Raw genomic sequence first — 20,008 nt, 5'->3', positions numbered from 1 at the left:
GAAAGTAGAAAAATAAATAAATAAGGACTTAAGTTGTAGTCTCTGCAAGCATTGAATCTCCTCTCTAGGTTGATGTCAGTCCATGACTTCTGAATCACAATCATTCTCCCACAATAGCATTCCATAGAGGCAGTGGCACTTGGCATCTTCGGTTGCATTGTCAATCTCAATTTCTACTGTATATTCAAAGGAGAAATCATCTCTCTTCAATCAAAAACTACGGTTCTTAGAAAGAAAATTGGAGAAAATATTATATATGGAGACATGCGTCTATTTTCCCTCCAAAAGAGGCTGATTGGACAGGGGTGATGAGTTGGCAAGGCTGGCGTGTTCAATATGAACACGTCAGCCTTACCACATACGGAAATTAAAAATTTTTTAATCCATGTCCGCGTTGGTCGCCGGATTGGCAAGCAAGCTCCCAAATTTTTGCAGTCACGTGAGGTACATGTGAGGGATTCCGACAAAATTAGGCTTTTGGCTTGAAATTGCCAGTTTTTCGAAAATACAACCCTGAAATGCTATTCTGAGATGTACCTTGACCGAAAGTGCCATCACCACTAATTTAGTGGACTAAAATTGCATTTTTATCAAGAAAAAAATACAGTAATAACAAAGTTGATGATTTCAGACATCTATCTAAGGATTACATAATTTCATCAAACATCTGGCGGGTATTGGTAATTTTTTAAACAACGAGAAAATATTCATAATTACGAACCTCAGGGGAGCTCGATGTAATTTACCATAAAAATTATAAATATTTAGAATATTATTAAAGGCAAATTACAGCTACCTCTCTTAAGGTTTGGCATAAATACAAATACCCCCCTTATGTTTGAAAAATTTCAAATATCCCCCTCAAATGAAAAATAATTCTGTTTACATGGCGAGGTAAAAATTATAACTTTACCCTTACTAATTTTTTTAAAAAATATAAAAAACTTATGAGAATTGGTAAAATAAGTAATCTATTGAGAATATTAGTTCATAAAAATATTTTGTATAAAATTATGATTCAAATTCAGAAGGACATTTTGGGCAGTTCACTATAAAATTTGAATGAAAACCTAATGGAATGGGCTCGTTTTTATATCGATGTTAAAATTATGATATTTATAAATTTTCAAACAACGATGAGATATTTAGAATTATGCCAAACCTCAAAAAAAATGATTCTCATTTATCCTATTATTAATTAGAAGTTTTCTTTATGTGTTATTTGATCTTCCTATAAATAAATAATAAATATTTAAATAAATAAGAATATATAATATAACAGATAGTATATAGAAAAAAAAAAGTAATTGGTTTATAGAGATCATGTGGGTCTTAGGAATTTAGACAGAATTTTTATGAAGCAAAGAATGCTATGTTTTCATATTATAGTGAACCACAGGCAACAAGTTATTTATCTATATAAAAAGAGAGAAAAAAAAAAAGCATAAGCACATTCCTACAAATTTAGTCCTAAGTATGTATAAATCTATCTTACAAAATAATAAATAAATTACAAAAACATTAATTTCAACACTCTCCCTTGATGGTTTTGTTCATCATGTCCAATAGCGTTACAAAAACATTAATTACAAAAAACCATGCTAAAATGTATTTCTAAATAAGTGGGAACATCAGTCTTTCATACATTCAAATTTATATAGATAGTGTTACAATGACCATTCTAAAACATATTAAAAATAACCGTTCCAAATATAAAAAAAAGTGTTCCAAAAAATAAATTATATATTTAGATAGTCAAACATATTTAGGAACGGTATCTGAACAAGTGGTACAAAAACCGTTATTAAGTAGGAACAGTCGTGGTCCATCCATTCCAAACAATTTGGAATACATCTATTACGATGGAAGGGCTCCCGTTCCATAACCGTTCCAAAATCTGGTTCAAAAGTGTTCAACTAGTAATTTTTTCGTTCCAAAAAAAAAAAATCATTTCTAAAATCGTCCCAAATCCCGTACTTTTTGTAGTGACAACTTTATAGGGCAAAGAAAAGGATTATTGACATTATTGAGGGAGGGCATTCTAGTTCATACAAGTAGCTACTTGTTTATGCTCAATGGTTGAAAGGACTAACCTTGATACTCTTGTACAGTTTAAATACTACATTAATGTCGAAGGCAAACCAGTTGAAAGTGTCCCAGGACACTACTTTTGAAAAGAATATTTCATAGCCTTGGATGCTTCTAAACATGGTTTTCTGCTAACTCCTATCTTTGTTGTGGATGGATCTTACCTTAAAGGACTTTATGGAGATGTTTTATTGGCTGTTATACGCTTGGATGGAAACATTGGGTTGTTCCCTATGGCATATGCACTTGAGGGGCTGGAGTCAAAAGATAGTTGCATGTATTTTTTCACGTGTTTGGAAAAAATGTAAGTAGGATCAATGATGACAAGTTATGGACATTCAAGATGGATATATGAAATGTAACAGTTTGTTATATTTTATATTCTGTAAGAAGGTATATGAAAGATTTTATATAATTTGGGGGTGTTTTGAAATTGTTTGTATATCATATGAGCATATTTATGATATATTTTTTACTTATGGGTATATGTTTAATATAGGGTTTGGTGGATTGTATTTAAATTTTTCATGTTCAAGTTAAAGGACCTTAAACTTGTTGCTTATGAGTGGTTCAAAATTATACAATTTCATATGTAGGATAGACATGCTTTTGATGTTAGGTCGAAAAATTATAATATCACCAATGATTGAATCTATTAACAATTGGTTTGGGATTTGGGATCTAAATGTATAATGTTTTTGATTGATGGATTGAGGGCAAAACTTATGAGCAGGCTACATAAGAGGCTTCAAAAGGGATGTGCTATGCAAGGTAAGGTTGTTGCAAATGTTTTGAATAAGTTGAATTATGTCAAAGAAATGACCACAAAATGTAATTTGTTAATTATTAGGTAAGATAAGTTTGTGGTTTATGAAAATAATGTCCATTTTCTTGTTAATTTGAGGGAAGGGAGTTGTGATTGTAGAGAGTGGGACATATCATGAATTCCTTGTTAGCATGCAACCTTAGGAATTGCTGATAATAAGGATGATTTTAAGAGATATTGTCACATTAGTTTTTCTAAGAGTACATATATGAGAGCATACAGTTGGGTTGTCAATGGGAAAGGTCTTTTTCTACTCAGCTCATACCAAAAAGAGACCCAATATATTAATTTACCCAGATTATATATTTATATAACAAATTATTAATTATTTGTTGATTAAAAAATTGGAGATGATTATTGAATTATGCAATATATAATTTTATGGAATCTTAAGTTTTTAAAATTACTCCCCTTGAAGTTAAATACATCGTTTCATATTAATCCAATTGAATTGAGAAAAAAAAAATAGAAGCATTTTTTTTAGAGTTCAAATTAGGTATAATGCTTCAAATTAAGTATAATTGCTCATAAGTATTGATAGGTAGAGATCTAACCCAAACCCAATCTATATCTTTTTTGTTGGGCCTGAACCTATGCCTAACAATATGCATTGGACCTCGTTATGGGTCTTTTATTTATTTTATGGGCCCAAGTTGTTTTATTTATTTTACACCATCATCTACTCCACCAGTTGTTCCACCTTCAAAGTAAATAGTTCAAATTGTTGTGAATTTATTTGCTAAAACTATATTATTTTTTTAATTGTATAGGAAAATTTTCAAAAGTTAAATGATTATCACAGCATTGCTTCTTAGAGTCTCCTCGAAGTCATCATCCAGCACATCGGTTAAAAATTAGCAGCTATAGTTGGAGGCTATTGGAGGAGCAAGAACATTCACTTGTTTTATCACAACTAACAAAACCACTCTCAGCCTAGTACCAGAACACAATGGAATGGAGTTGGTACACAAGTTGCTTCGGAAAAAAAAGACAATGTGCTGGGAAAAAAAGACCATGAAAATGAATATGATTTTCCTTTTTAATTATGAATACTTTAGCATTTAACACTTATATTTTGTGAATTGTGTTGAATCATCTTTACTATATGTAGTTTTCTTAAATATTTGTCATATTTGAATTTATAGTTTACTAAAGTAAATCAAATATAATTTTATTATTAAATATTAAATTTTAAAATTGTAAGAAAATTACAATGACTATCGTTGCAAAGAAAAAGAATTTACAATGGATTGTCCTTAAAAAAATGCGTTGCAATTTTGCAATGTCTTCCGTTGCAAATGTCGTTGTAAACAAAAATGACTTTGCAATGGATTATAGAAAATATTTCATTGTAAAATTTGTTATAGAATGTAGTAGCAAAAAAATCATTACAATATTGCAACAACTTCCATTGCAAACGTTGTAAATGAAAATTATTTTGCAATGAATTATATTAAAATATTTCATTACAATATTTGCAACGAACTGTTGTTGGAAAAAAAAAAGCATTGCAATATTGCAACAACTTTCCGTTGCAAATATTATTGCAAACAAAAAATAATTTTGCAACGAAATGGCCATCAACTTTACCACAAATATATCATTGCAAAAGTTGTTATAAAATACAAAAAATCAAATCTTTTAACAACGCATTTTGCAAGAAAAATTTACCACGGACCAAAAATTGTGGCAAAATTTTACAGCGACCGAAAAAATTGTTGCTATATAGCAGTGGTACCTTTAGCAACGGACAATATTCCGTTGCAAAAGGTCGTGGCAAATCTGTTTTGCAATGATGAAATCCATTGCAAAAATCCATTGCGATGAGCCTTTTTTTGGTAGTGATAAAAAGAATATATTCAAGTAATTTTTTATTTTTCAATAAATAATATCATTTTAGATTTAGGTATTTTAATTAATTTTCAATATACGACGAATTATATAATATAAAGAATACATTCATCCAATTTTTTAATAAGTAATATCAATTTAAATTAACATAGTTTTTATTATCTAAAATAAATTATATAATACAAATGGTATATTCAACTAATTTTTTCTATAAGTAATACTAAATATTGTAGCACCCTCTATCACTACTAGGGCTATATCTTCCCTAAACACCTGTATCTATATATATAAATATGCACATAATCATCTAATCAATAGGCACACATAATTCCAACGTCATAACAAGCATAATCAACCCACAACATTATATACATATCAAATATCACAAATAATCCATCACAAGTAATCCCCACGTTTTTACATTCTCTCTATACAAATAAAATGTGATTTGTATTTTAATTGACAATGAGGAGAAAACTGCATACTGGCCCGACCTACTTGAATATAACGTTTAGACCTAGCCTTCGACAGACAGACACCTCAAGATCTATTTCCGAAAAAAAAATATCAACAGAGGAATGAGCCTGCCACTCGGTAAGTAAATAATTATCCCATTTATATATGTATATCAAATGTAGCCCAAACAAGATAAGTGGGCAACATGCGTAGAATATAGTCAATTTAATCCCAATATAATCAGCTTTATTACACCACATAGCTAACTCGCAATAAAACAATCAATTAAACTCTTTGTCTTTTCCTAGTTTGCTTACCAGAAGGTGATATCGTATTTTTCCCATCAACTCAATCTCACCGTTATATAAGTTCAAGTGAATCCCGTTGACAGCCGGCTCATCATTCTCATTTCACGTCATAGCTCTTTCAATTCGCATCATAACTCTTTTATTTCGCATCGTAGCTATTTTATATCACATCATAACTCTTTTCGTATCACATCTTTTTCTATTGCATCAAAGCTCTTCTCATTTCATTTCTTTCTCATATCGAATTATAGCTCTTCTCATCTCATTTCGCCTTATAAGCTTTTCAACAACATCAAAGGTATTCATGTCACAATAATATTCAATTTCCAACACTCCCTTATTTCCACAAAGCAACTAGTAACCTAAAACCATATATCGATATATTCTCATTTTATCATATAATAAATATAATATTTGTAAGTATTCTTTCATTTCACGTACACCATAGAGTCAATCAAATTAAATCATCCACCACTCATATATTTAAGATAAACAAGGTTCAGCATGAATCACAAATTTATATAACAGTAATACCACAAATAAATGAAACATATATAGATAATACTAATTATTTACTTACCTCGACCTTACAACGCTTTTATCTACTCAATAGGTAATGGTTCAGTCCTCTCACTTTACCCCCGTATCGTATAATGAGTTATAACGCATACAATTAATATATCAAGAATATCATAATTTTTAAATAGAATATTAAATATTATTCGCATAATTTTCAATAATTCTTTAATATTTCATTTCTATCGAAATATAAATCTTCATTCTAGTTCTTCTTAATAATTAGACACTCTAGGCTTCATAAAAATACTTATAATTTATCATTTAATTCGTAGGGATCCATTTAATCAAACCCCGTATCTATTTATAACTATCTTTTTAATAACATCCCTAAATTAGATTATCATTAAAAACTTCATTTTTTAAATATAATTTCTGAAATATTTTTATGAATTTCCTGTCAAGCCCTCGCTACTATACAATTTAATTAAACAACAATGCGTAGAATTGCATATTTAGTTAATAATTTCGATGGAATTGTATAAATTAGCTAGAGTAATATTTAAATCTAACAAATTTAGTAATCTAATTGACCAATGATATCATTTTTAAATCTGATTTGATATTCAATTCGACACTAATTTAAATATCAAAATTCATAAAATATTTCGATTAAATAGTACATCGCTCAATATAATCTACACTTAATAAACAAACTAATTAAATAATATAATTATCTAAATTAATATAAATTAAAGTAAATCGGGGCAGATCCATTACAAAATCCGTAACCCGTCCCAAACCCAATCGAGTCCAATAAATTAAGACCAGGATCTGATCCTGATGAGTCCAGGTCGGGCCATTCATTCCTTCTCCCTATTAGACCATGCAGTATTTCTGGAAGGTAAATTGTAATTTCCTTTTAATATAAGGGAGGATTTTACCAATTTCAGCGAATACATGAGATGCATTGGATGAAATTTGCATTAGTTATTAGAGCATGAACTGGTATGAGCTGTAGTGTTTGGTGGCGCATTGATATTTCTAGTTCCTTTTTTTACTAAATAAATCATAACTTTTAATATATAATTATATACTAATATGTTTTTCCAGTTATCTAAAAATATTCATATACTCGACGGATAAAACATTTGAAAATGGGGTAAATTATATTTTTTGTCCCATAAATGGACCTTTAGTCCCACACTCAAACTAATTCGCATATGAAATTAAATGTTCGAATTGACCTGAGTATGAAACTAAAATTAAAAATAAATCTACTTATGGGATTAAAAATATAATTTAGCCGTGGTGCAGATTTAGGTATCTGTCGCATAAGATCATCTCTTCCTCCGACTATCAACATCTTATATAACAGTCAACGAATCTGAGCAAAACTCGGAACTTGAACATTGTTATTGAAACCGCTATCATCACCCTCTGCACCACTACTGCAAACAACGACAAACATTTGTGTTACAAATTTTGTGCGTGAGAATTTTATAAGAGAGCGTATCTGCAAAGTCAGAAAGAATAGGGCTCGGCAGTTCTGAATACAAACGAGTCTATCCTCTTTGCCACTTGTGAATCAAATGGCGCCGTAGCGTGCGATTGCTGGCCATATTCGTTGCTGCATGCCAAACGGAAGAACGTGACTACATGACACAATGACAAGTTAGCAGCTTCATCACGGGTTGTTCTGAGATCCTCTATTGGAGACGAGGATCAGCAGTTAGACTTCTATCTGATAGTATTTGACTGACTTGAAAATTGATGCGGCCATGATTTTTTTAAATCACATGAATGACGTAACCAAATTTAATTAAAGGGATAAGTACACTTTTCTCTCCTGAGATCTAGTACAATTTCTTTGGTTTGAAAAATTATGTTTAATATACTTGATATTTGCTTTCTTCTAACAAATACGTCCATTCGTTAGTTAAAATTCACCCAATTTTTTGATATTAACAAAATAAGAGGATAGCGATCTATATTGACCTTCAATTCACTTACTATATACTGATCATATATTGCAGATCAAATAATTAAATCCTTTTATGATCAAATTAGCCATATATATCTTCAAACGTTAATGCATGTACGAATGTATATCACTGTTAGAAGAATAGTTTAGTTGAAAAAAATTTATTTGACTTACAATAAATCAGTAATAAGTTAATCGAAGATAAAATAATTTTTCATTTAATTTTTTTGTTAATATCAGCAAATTCAGTAAATTTTGACTAATAGATGGACCTATTTGTTAGATGAAAATAAATTTTAGGATTGCTAAATGTAAATTTCTAAACCACAGGAGATCTGCGTGTAATTGTACTAAACTTCAACAATAAAGAGTGTAATTATCCTTTAACTAAAGACTTAAATTCATTTTGACCCCTTGGAATATGAAAAAATATCAGTAAAAATTTAAATATAAAAAATTACCCCTATATTATGAATAATGACACACACTACCCCCTATGAGCCTATTTTTTAATGACAATGACTAAAATGCCTCTCCTGGTCAACTAAGGTCTATTAAAATATATCTATAATATATTTATAATATATAAAATTTATGTAGGAAAATTATTTTTTAGTCCATTAAATATGCTTAATATTAATTTTAATCCGATAATTATGCTCATCTTTATAAATCTATTAATTTCAAATTTGATGAAATTTAGTCCTTCAGTGGCTGATATTTTTATTTTTGATCATAAAAATGACATGGCATGCTAATTGGATATTTGTTGGGGGCGTTACTAGTTCTACATGGCTTTAAAAAATGACATGAATGGCATGTTAGATACAATTTTATTATATGAATTATTATAATTTACAAAATAAAATAATTATAATTTATAAAAATAAAATTATTATTTTAAAAAAAATAATAATCAAACCCCCCACCCCTGCCCCACGGGTTAGTTATATAAATATTATTAAAAAAACAAATTATATAAATATAATTTATTTAAAACATATAATAAAAATATGTCGAGTTGCGAATGTGATCCATGACTAGACTTAATTTTTTTTTTTATACATAGGTCGTGAATCAGATCCACAACTTGGTGTCTTGGATCCGATCCACGACTCCATGTCGTAGATCTGGTCCACGACATGAAGTCGTGATTTCAATCCATGACTTTATCTCGTGGATTGGAATCACGACTCCTTTTTTATTTAATTTTATTTTTTATAAATTAATATATAAAATTAATTTTTAACAACATATTGAAATCCAAAAAATCATAATATAAAAATTGTATTAATTCAAAAAATATAATTAACTATACAAATATAATATTTTTTTATACAATTCTAAAAAGTACAATGAACTATACAATTGTAGATGTAAACAATGTCCAGCCGTTTCAACAATTGCGTCTATGGCGTTGACGCCGATGTCTTCTTATTTCCTCGTCCACATTTTGCATTAGCTCATTTTGTGCTCATTATTATGATCATCGGGATTAATGTCCAACCAACTTGATGTTGTCGCAAAATTTAAAATATTACAAAAATTGTTTAATCAAATAATAATATGTCATCCCAATAATATAATTAGATGATATAGGAATTAAAATATAAAAATTTTAAAATATTAAATATGTGATGTGTAAATTTGATTATTCTTAAATTATTTAAATTATTTGAAAACTCTAATATTAACTTTAAATATATAATTTTAAAACTAAATTTAAAACGATAAAGTTGAATTAAAATTATTATAATAAGGGTAAAGTAGTTAAAATAAAGTTAAATTTATCTACAAAAAAGTCAAAATATCTAGTAAGGTGCTTTTAAATTTTGGCCTAAAAGCTCTTTTTTTAGTATTAAAAGTATAAACTGACATTTCAAACACGTTAAAAGTACTTTTCGAGAGCCAGAAGCTAAAAAATACGCAAATACTTCCATAATCATGCTTCTCAATCTTGGTACATTCTCAACCCTCTTTTCAGTAAGAATCCCTCATTTCTTGCTCCTATTATACACCTTTGTACACTGCTGCTCTGTTTTGCTCATTCGAAAATAGGAAACAAATATAAAAAGCGAGCAGAAAAGAGAATCAAAAAAGCAAAAAGGAGTTGAAAAAGGAAAAATCGAAAAAGAATTTTAAAAAAAACGAAAAGGAAAAGGAAATTAGAGAAAATGAAAAAAAAAAAATGTTGGGCCTTGAGGATTTGACTGAATTTGGGTCGTTCCTTTGGAAATGGGTAGAAGTTCTATAAGGTTGCTGGGTTGAAATCTTATGGACTTATTGTTTTTTATTCCATTTGAGAAAGCTGATTTATACATACTTTTAACGGACAAATTATAACTGCCTTTTTTACAATTTGACATAATTATAAATATTTTTTTATTATTTAAAAAATTATAAATGCTCTTCTTAAATAGAAATAATTATATAGCCCCTAGACGATGAAGTGAACATTATTATTTTTCGCTTTTTGATTTTTTTAAAAAAATATATTTGAAAACATGTAAAAAAAGTGAGGGTGCGTAAAATAAATATCTAGAGGGAATATTAGTTCATAAAAGTATTTTAAAAAATTATAATATATATGTATATATATAAATTATAATTTATAATTCAAAAGGGAATTTTGGTCAGTTCATCATAAAAATTGGATGGAAATCTAAGGAATGGGATCGTTGTTAGATGGACGTCAAAATCAACGAAGTATTTATAATTTTTTAAATAACAAGTAGATATTTGTAATTACGTTAAATTTCGGGAGAGGTGCTTGTAATTTACCCTACTTTTTACTGCCCAAAATATTTTGTGGGTTCTCTTTTTTCTTTATTATAATTTACCCTGATTGTAATAAATATCTTGAGGTTATTGTAATTTACTTGAGATGATTATAAAGTAGGGTAAATTATAATCACCTCAAAAGGCCAGTAAGACTCCCTCATTTATTATCGCTTAATTTATACTAGTAACACTACCAACAAAAAGTAAATTTTGAGACGGAAAATTGTCCGTCTCAATTTGAGAATTAGTAATTTATGTCATATTTTATTTGTTTGTATAAATATTTAGTATTATTTTAAAATAATTATAAAATTAGTATTATTTAATAAAATATATACGAAATAATAAATTAATCTTAAATTTAAAATAAATGATGACAAAAATAGATAGATGAAAATAATAATAATAGAGAAAGCAATAACTATCAAAAGATAGTGAAGGGGTGAGAAGTTAGATAAATAAATTAAAAATAATTAAATTAAATATCTAAAAAATAAATAAAAAACGAGAGACACTAAAAGGGTAATCTCCCTTAATATAAAGAATAGTTAGGTGAAATTGCACTTTTAGTCCTGTATGTTTAGGAGTTTTTCACATTTAGTTCTCTAACTTTGTATGTAACACTTTTAGTCCTATATCTTTTCGAGTTCAGCAATTTTAGATCCCCATCTGCTTCATTAACCCTTTATTATAGTCGTCCTCGGACTTCAAACTTGTTATTTGATGACGTCATTGCATTCGTTATCTTCTTATTTTTTTTTTGGATGACGTCATTGCGTTTGTCATCTCTGCATCCTTTCCAGCTGTTGGCCATAACAACTTATCGGTTATGTGATTACTAGCTAGCCTTCTAACAGTTGGCCTTTGTCATCTTCTGCCGATACCTCACTTTTGAATGTTTACGTTTTTTACGGTTTTTACTTCGCCTTGTGAAAATTATATCTTTTACCCTTATCCTGTTTTGGTTCGTGTTTCTTTTGGGTGACCCGAATTTTAGTCCCAAAAAAGGGTTTTTTCTTGTTTCTCACAGCAAGGACATACATGGTAATGCCATTGCTCAACATGCAACATATTATATGTATTCATCCTCATGGCCTCAGTTGCAGGTAGTTTTTGTTCTTCCATATTAAGCATTCTCTTTTTCTCGAACAGGCTCTCTACAAATTTGTTATTTTTTCCTGTCATGAAGTTTAACAGGAATGATTCATTTAATTTTTTTGAAAAATATTTTAAATGGATAATTCACTTTGTCCATCTCTGTGAGACAGACCCATATGCCGAAGCTCTTTTGGTAGAAATATCATCCTCAATTATGATTGATACCAGCGGAGCTTCTACTGAGGCAGCTTTGATTCTGTTGAAAGCTACTATGTCAGGTCTCTGCAGCTTGATAAAATGGAATGCCTAATGAGACCCTTTTCCTGAAATGTCTGGAGCCACTGATGTGAACTTTAACTCCAAAATATCGCCTCTTTTTAAGTGGGGATTGTTTTGCCATGAATCATAAACCGCCTCACTAGTCCATTCTGAAAACTTTGCAATTTTCAAAAAACTTGATGACATAGTATGAACTAAAGCGAGAACTCCAAATCATACAATTATGAGATTTTTTCTGGTTTTGACCCTTCTAACATCCAAATTCTGTTATATTTTTTGGATGTTTCTATTATGATTTTGCTTGGATTGACCCCTTTGCTAGAAATTAATTTTTTTCACATTCGCTGGTAAACTTGCCAAAAGAAGAAGATATCAACTCGATAGTATTAACCCTAAAGGTGACTATCATTGGCCTAAGGTGAATCTCTCCCTCTTTAACCCTATTGACTTTTACCATTAGGAGTTTGCACTTCATGTGATCCAATTGTTGTCGTTTTACAGAGTCTAACGATGGCCTTTTGCAATTGGTACTCGAATCCGGACTAGAGCCTTCTACTCTAAGGGCATGTTTAAGGTCATGCTCCCTCAACTCTCGAGTCATCACCGAGGGCGATACCTTTCGAATTGGTTCCATCAAGTCGTTCCATAGCGAGGTAGATGCCAACATGGAACTCCTTATCTCGACCTGGACAGTGTCAAGATCAACTCTTTGTATCTGCCCGGATACTTGGGCATTCACCGCTAGCCATCTCAGCTTTTTTCAAGCTCCTCAAGAATTTCTCTATCGTGACTGAGCCTCAACATGATGGAGTTCACTTCAGATGCCTCTATCACTTGTCAGAAAATCTACAAGAACATTGTCGTGAGATTATATAATATTGTCATTCAGCTTACCATTTGATAGTACAAGCTTTCTCAATTTTAGATTCTAATTTATTTTTCAAAAAAGTTTTTATCATAAGTATTATCAACTTTTAATGTAAATTATTTAGCAAGTAGGAATAAAGGTCATTTCTTAAAAGACTTTCAAATTGCAAAGAACTCCTTCTAGTTAATGTGTCAGACTTGGATTTGTTTCTTTGAGAACAAACATCCTGTATGTATACAAGGTTCTTATCTTATAGTAGTTTGTTTCATGAGCAATGCTGCCCATTTATGGTCATTGGTGTCTGTGTAGACCAATAATTCATTCTCGTCTTATGGTATGGCAAGCTTTGGCAAGTTACTGCAAATCTATTTCATTTCATGAATTTCATCCTATTTCCACTTTGAACTTTTTATTTCCTTCAAAAGTGGTCGGAAATCCTTTCTGTATTTTGCAAGATCCTTAATAAAGATGCCTGCAAAATTAACAATTCCGAAGAAGCTTTGCAAATACTTCTTGTTCTTGAGTACGTCTGAAAAATTGTGAATTTTCTCCACAATATGTTCTTTAACTCAATATATGTCTCGTCAATAAGAATTTCTAAAAGTTCAGTTTTATTGCGATAATAGCTTTCTTCTCAGAAAGTACTAATCTTTTTTTACGGCATGCATCAAAAAATATCTCAAGATATTTAATATGATCTTTCACATTTTTTGATGCAATTAGTATGTATTGAAGTGTAGGAATAAATGTGTATTGCAGGTTGAACAGAGTTGCAGAGTTGCAGAATTGCAGAAGAAAGGGATGAGAAGTCTGCTCAAGCTGCTGAAGAAGAAAGCTTTAGTTGTCGTTCTTTTTTGCCACTTATAAAAGCGTGCTTTTTTAATTGCACTTCTTAGTACCCGTTAGTATGTTGGGGTAGTTATTTTCCTATTTCTTCTTTAAATAGTTGGTTCAACAGCTGTTGTACAGAACAACAACTTCATCCCTCTGTTTCTTGATTTACAGTAGAAATATACTTCTGATGTGCATTAATAAAAAATATTAATTTGTAAGGATAAATGAGTAATTTGATATGTATGGGTACACCTTAAACATATATACCTCACCAGACCATATAATTTCCAACACCCCTATAAATACCAAAATACTAATTTTTTAATCTAAGTCACTATTCATTGACAAGACATCCCACTCTTGAAAATTACACATTTTGCGGCAATTGCATTTCACCTGGTGCCAACTGTGCCGAGGTAAAATTTCCAATTTTATCCTTTAGCAAAAAAACCTCAACCACATCATTGGCGCCGTCTGTGGGAAATATTTACCTCGACACTGAGTATGCAAACCAGGTCTCGAGCTTTGGCGGAACAAGACTCGCCTCGTGAACAGTCACCACCCCAGGAGGTAACCCCCCTGACTCATGAGCAAGTACCCCTCAATGGGGAGATTCCTCCTGAACATCGACATATCTTTCTCCTCTTTTGATTTCTCCAAAAATATTGTACTTTGAATTTTGAGTAATGGAGTTAGTTTTCTTGTCGTAATCCCAACAAACAAAATAAACTTAGACATAGAGATCTTTGAAGTTTCACGAGGACCCTAGAGGCAAAACTCGTCATGTGATATAGACAAAAGTCGCTATTGTCCCGGGACCCCCTAAATGGAACTTTCATTGAGATCCTCGTTAATAATGTCGCTCCGAAAACTTTACATCCGTCTGAAGTTGGTGAAAGACCGACTCCGGGACATGAAGTATCCTTTGAGGCAACGGCCCTTTATCGAACTGTTGAGACAAGGTCCCCTCTTAAAAATATTGGAATCGGAAAATTTTGTCCCCCCCCCCCTTCCGAAGTTGGTAAAAGCCTAACTATGGGGCTCCATCACCAAAGGTAAGAATTGTTTACGGGGATCTCATCTCTTGAAGATGACGTCGAATTTCTCAAAATGAATGAAAGAATTCGGCGCGAAAAATGAATAAATACTGAATAACCTCTACTAATAGAGAATGAGAGCAAATATTATTAAAAAGGTAAGAGAGCAAATATTATTAACTAGAGAATAGAGAATGAGAGAAAATTTTGTCACCCCCCCGCCTTCCGAAGTTGGTAAAAGCCTAACTATGGGGCTCCATCACCAAAGGTAAGAATTGTTTACGGGGATCTCCCTTCCGAAGTTGGTAAAAGCCTAACTATGGGGCTCCATCACCAAAGGTAAGAATTGTTTACGGGGATCTCATCTCTTGAAGATGACGTCGAATTTCTCAAAATGAATGAAAGAATTCGGCGCGAAAAATGAATAAATACTGAATAACCTCTACTAATAGAGAATGAGAGCAAATATTATTAAAAATTCGGCGCGAAAAATGAATAAATACTGAATAACCTCTACTAATAGAGAATGAGAGCAAATATTATTAAAAATATTTGATGGTGTAGTGGTGGGAGTTTCCACTTACCACACTTTTGACTTGGGTTCAAAACCCAGGGGACGCAAAAATAAGCACCTCCTCAAAACACTTGAAGACTCAAGCTGAATTAACTTGAGCACGAGTGCGCCCGAGTACACTCCCCTAGTGCACCAGCTCGAGCCCGTGAGCACCCCCCAGCACCAGTCCGAGGCAGCCCCAGCTGACTGGTGCATTAGCTGCAGCGGCTCGAGGCTGGTGAGTGCGGCACAGCACCAGCACAAGGCCAGCACCAGCCCGAGGCAATCCTGGTGCACTCCGCGACCGAGGGGCACCCCCAGCTCGAGTTGGGCACCAGACACTGTTGGCCAAGCGTATTCATACACCCCCAATGAATTGATAATAATAAACGACTACCCACCCATCCACTCTCATATGTTAATTCGATTTAGAAAAGTGTTTACTCTCGGACAAAATATTACACTGGGTGGGCATATTCCATCCGAGAGTGGGGGGCTGTATGATGTGCATTAATAAAAAATATTAATTTGAAGGATAAATGAGTAATTTGATATGTATGGGTACACCTTAAACATATATACCTCACCACACCATATAATTTCCAACACCCCTATAAATACCAAAATACTAATTTTTTAATCTAAGTCACTATTAATTGACAAGACATCCCACTCTTGAAAATTACACATTTTGCGGCAATTGCATTTCACCTGGTGTGCAATTGTGCCGAGGTAAAATTTTCGATTTTATCCTTTAGCAAAAAAACCTCGACCACATCAACTTCTTTCTTGCTTTACAATCTCTTGCTCTCTGAGTTTTAACAGTATGTCGTCAATGTGGACAAACATAAACTCAAAATAATTCTTAAAAAGATTATCTATTTTTTTGAAATATCTGAGGGCCATTAGATAATTTCATTGGAAGAACATTGCAGATATATTTCCCTGTGGTATGAAGAATGCAGTAAACTTTTTTTATTCACTCTGCATCTTCATTTGATAAAAATAAATTTGCAATCGAATTTTGAACACACTTTAGCACCTTTAATGCAATCAATTAGTGTTCTTTACTGGAAATGTAATAACCATCAAATTCTAATATTCCATTTATATCTTGATAGTTAATTACCAACCTGGTTTTATCTTTCTATAATTCACCATGCTTTCTTACCAAAAAACCAGGGCTATACTGTAAGCAGAGACTCCAAGCTCAATGAGTTTAAGATTTGATATGCTCTTTGATAATCTCCTGCATATCTTTCTTATCCTCCATATTAATCTAGATAGGCTTGTCTTGAACATACTCATACTTGCACTCTTCTTTGACCTTCAGAGTAGTTTTGATTTTATTTCTATCCCACCATGCCAAAGGGTTCTCGCTGAAATTCCTCCAAATAAGTGTCTCGACATTCTAAGGAAAGAGCTTGCTTTCTTCACTAACATCTAGCAACTTTATCTCCTATAATGTTTCTTTGAGGTTCTTAATGTCTTCCTCAGATTCCTCATAGACGCTATCACTATCGATAAGTCCCTATTGCTTAAAAGACAAAAGAGCTTTACCAAATTTTCTCTTATCCTGCATTTCCGGATGAGTTAATCTAGCATCAAAATCACCATGCTTGCTGTGAAAATTTATGGGTATTATCCTATTGAATGTTCTTCGCAAAATCTGTATCTCACTACCATAGTTAGTAGTAAATATAAACACATTTATGTGGTTATCCTGTGCATATTTTGCAAAAGTTTGAATGAATTTATTATCTAGCAAAATATTTGCACCAGTGTCATGAAAGTAGATAAGAGGTGTTTTCACCCTATACCAAGGTGTTCCAAATGCTCCTCCAATCATGATCTTTGTCTCTCGTATTCCCTTATTGAGTATTAGAATTTTCTACAAAAAATTCCTTCCTGCAATAACGGGTAAGATTTCTATAGCTTCTCTAGGGAAAACTTTAGGTTTTGTTGTGCAAATTCCTGAACCTAAATCAATATAAGCTGCAAAATATTCTGTCTTATATTGATTATATAACACAACAACTGATATGTATATAGAAAAGGGAGTGCTCATTCAATCCTTTTGGTAACACCATCAAGACTGAATTCCCTAATGTTATCTTTCATTCCCCATTGTTTATGATTTTTGAGAAAACTTAATTCCAAAGTAATACTCTCATTTTCTCGTCCCACAATACCTGCAACTAAAATCTCATGGCTTGCTATTTCTAACATGCCTTCATATCTACTAATGACAGGTTGCTGTAAATGATATAAGTCATCACAAGGGAAAAAGTTTTTTTTCTTAGTGATGTCAAATTGTATTTCTTTACATCCTTAAGGGTATCTAAGTTTTACGTTATGTACCCTAATCTCTTGAGGAGTTAAAGTTAATAACTCCCTCTCCTTTCCTTTATAACCTGTAATCCTATCTTGCAAAAAAGACATTTTACTACTAAACTAAGTTCTAGAGCTAGGTGTTCGGTCTACAATTGGGTGATCTTTTATAACGATACCAACCTAGGTATCCTAATTGATTATCAAACATTAATTTCAGACAAATAGTGACTTTGACATTTTAAGAAAAAAATTATATTCTTTTCGCGAAGTAATTTTGGTAAGGGCAAAATGGCCTTTTCAAACTTAAAAATTAAAGGTCAAGAATTTTTTTAAAATTTTAAAACTTTAGGGGGTAATTGATGTGGGGTGAGTATTTCGGGAGTGATAATTGTATTTAATCCTATAAAATATTAGTTATATGTATATGAACTATATATATATATTAGTTAATATATATGAACAAATATATATATATATATATATATTAGTTAATAATTAGATTTATTTTTTTAATATCTCTTGTTAATTTTTTTAAAATTATTTTTATTGTTTAATTGAATGAAAGTTAATTTAAAAATTATAAACTTTTTCTAATTTACTTCAGTGTAAAAGATGCATGGATCTATATACAGTAAAACCTCTATAAATTAATACTCTATAAATTAATAAACTCTCTAAAATAATAAAATCTTTCGGTCCCGACTTGGGCCTTTGTAAAAAATCATCAAATTCGATAAGATAATAAAATAATAATTTTTTAAAAAATTCCTTTATAAATATTAGGTCCCATTAAAACTCTAAATTAATAATTCATAAATATTATAATTATAAATATTATGGTAATTTACTAAAATGTGAAGTCCGTAATGCTTTACGCATTTGATCATTCATGGATGATTTTGTGATGCCTTTTAGATGAGAAGACATGGTTGTGTGTTATGAATTATTTTATTATCATATTGAGATTTATGTAGTATATGTTTCATTCATCATGCATGAATATATTTAATTGGGTATAATAGTTATTTAAGTGCAACGAATTAATGTAAACATGTATATTTAAGTTATTCCAATAAATTGATACATGTGTCTATGAATATAATAGTTAATTGTAAATAATGAATTGATATTATACATGAATATATTTAATTAGTTATAAAAAAATAAATTGACGCATGAATATAATTAATGAAACATATATGAATTCATTTATTTTCAATACATATGTACTAAATTTGCTGAATTTAAAAAATCTCTCTTTTAATTAATAAAATATTAATTTATCGATAAATTAATATCTCTCTAAATTAATAAAATTTCATGGTCCCAAGATTATTAATTTATAGAGGTTTTACTGTATGTGGTTATGCGTAACACGGATACATGTCGCTAAGTGAAATGCTGACCCAGACTATATGTATATGTGTGTCCCACTTTCCAGCCAAAAATTGGACACTCACACCAACAACAACAAAAATATGAAAGCGACCCATCGTTAATCAATCCTGGCATGCAGAGGCAGAGCTACCCACCTACGAATTAGAATTATCCACGTGCCTCTATAAATAATGCTATTCTTCCCTTCACTTCTTTCCACACGTACAGAAATTTGTAATACCGAGATAGTAGGATAGGATCCAACATCAATATTCCGTGCTAATTTTTCCTTGGTCAGATACAGCCAGTAATCTCCAAACTACACCCTATCTTTATAATGTACTCCACGAAGAACACCATCCATACATCACACAGACAGACACTGATTATTACTGCTTGCTCTTCTCGGCTGGTTTCCTTGTGAAAATGGTCCATGTGCTGCTCGTCACATTTCCAGCTCAAGGCCATATTAATCCATCGCTCCAGTTTGCGAAGCGCCTCTCAAAACTTGGCGTTAAGGTCACCTTCTTAACCAGCCTATCCGCCATACGCCGCATGACCACAACTTCTTTAACAGTTGATGGCCTAATCGACATCGTTTCCTTTACCGATGGTTATGAAAATGGCTGGTCAACTGATGATGCTCAAAACTTAATCTCTGCACTCGAAAATCACGGCAGCAAGGCAGTGGAAGACGCTATTCGGGCAAAACGGGAAGAAGGGAATCCTTTTACTCGTGTAATCTACAGTCTTCTTGTCCCTTGGGCTGGTCAAGTGGCTTCCCATCTTCAAATTCCAGTAACTCTTCTCTGGATCCA

The 20,008-nt window shown here is 31.4% G+C and overlaps 1 protein-coding gene across 1 annotated transcript in view; it reads left to right on the top strand.

Annotated features, from left to right (window-relative positions):
• Positions 19,617-20,008, top strand: part of LOC105176083 (polygalacturonase-like) — a 14,643-nt gene continuing 14,251 nt past the window's right edge. Inside the window, exon 1 of the mRNA XM_011098782.2 lies at positions 19,617-19,988. Coding sequence (XP_011097084.2) covers positions 19,617-19,988 — 372 coding nt within the window. The remainder of the gene's footprint in view (positions 19,989-20,008) is intronic.

Source organism: Sesamum indicum, linkage group LG13 (genome assembly GCF_000512975.1).
Source record: "Sesamum indicum cultivar Zhongzhi No. 13 linkage group LG13, S_indicum_v1.0, whole genome shotgun sequence".
NCBI classification, from domain to species: domain Eukaryota; kingdom Viridiplantae; phylum Streptophyta; class Magnoliopsida; order Lamiales; family Pedaliaceae; genus Sesamum; species Sesamum indicum.
This window is presented reverse-complemented; position numbering and strand designations above follow the sequence as displayed.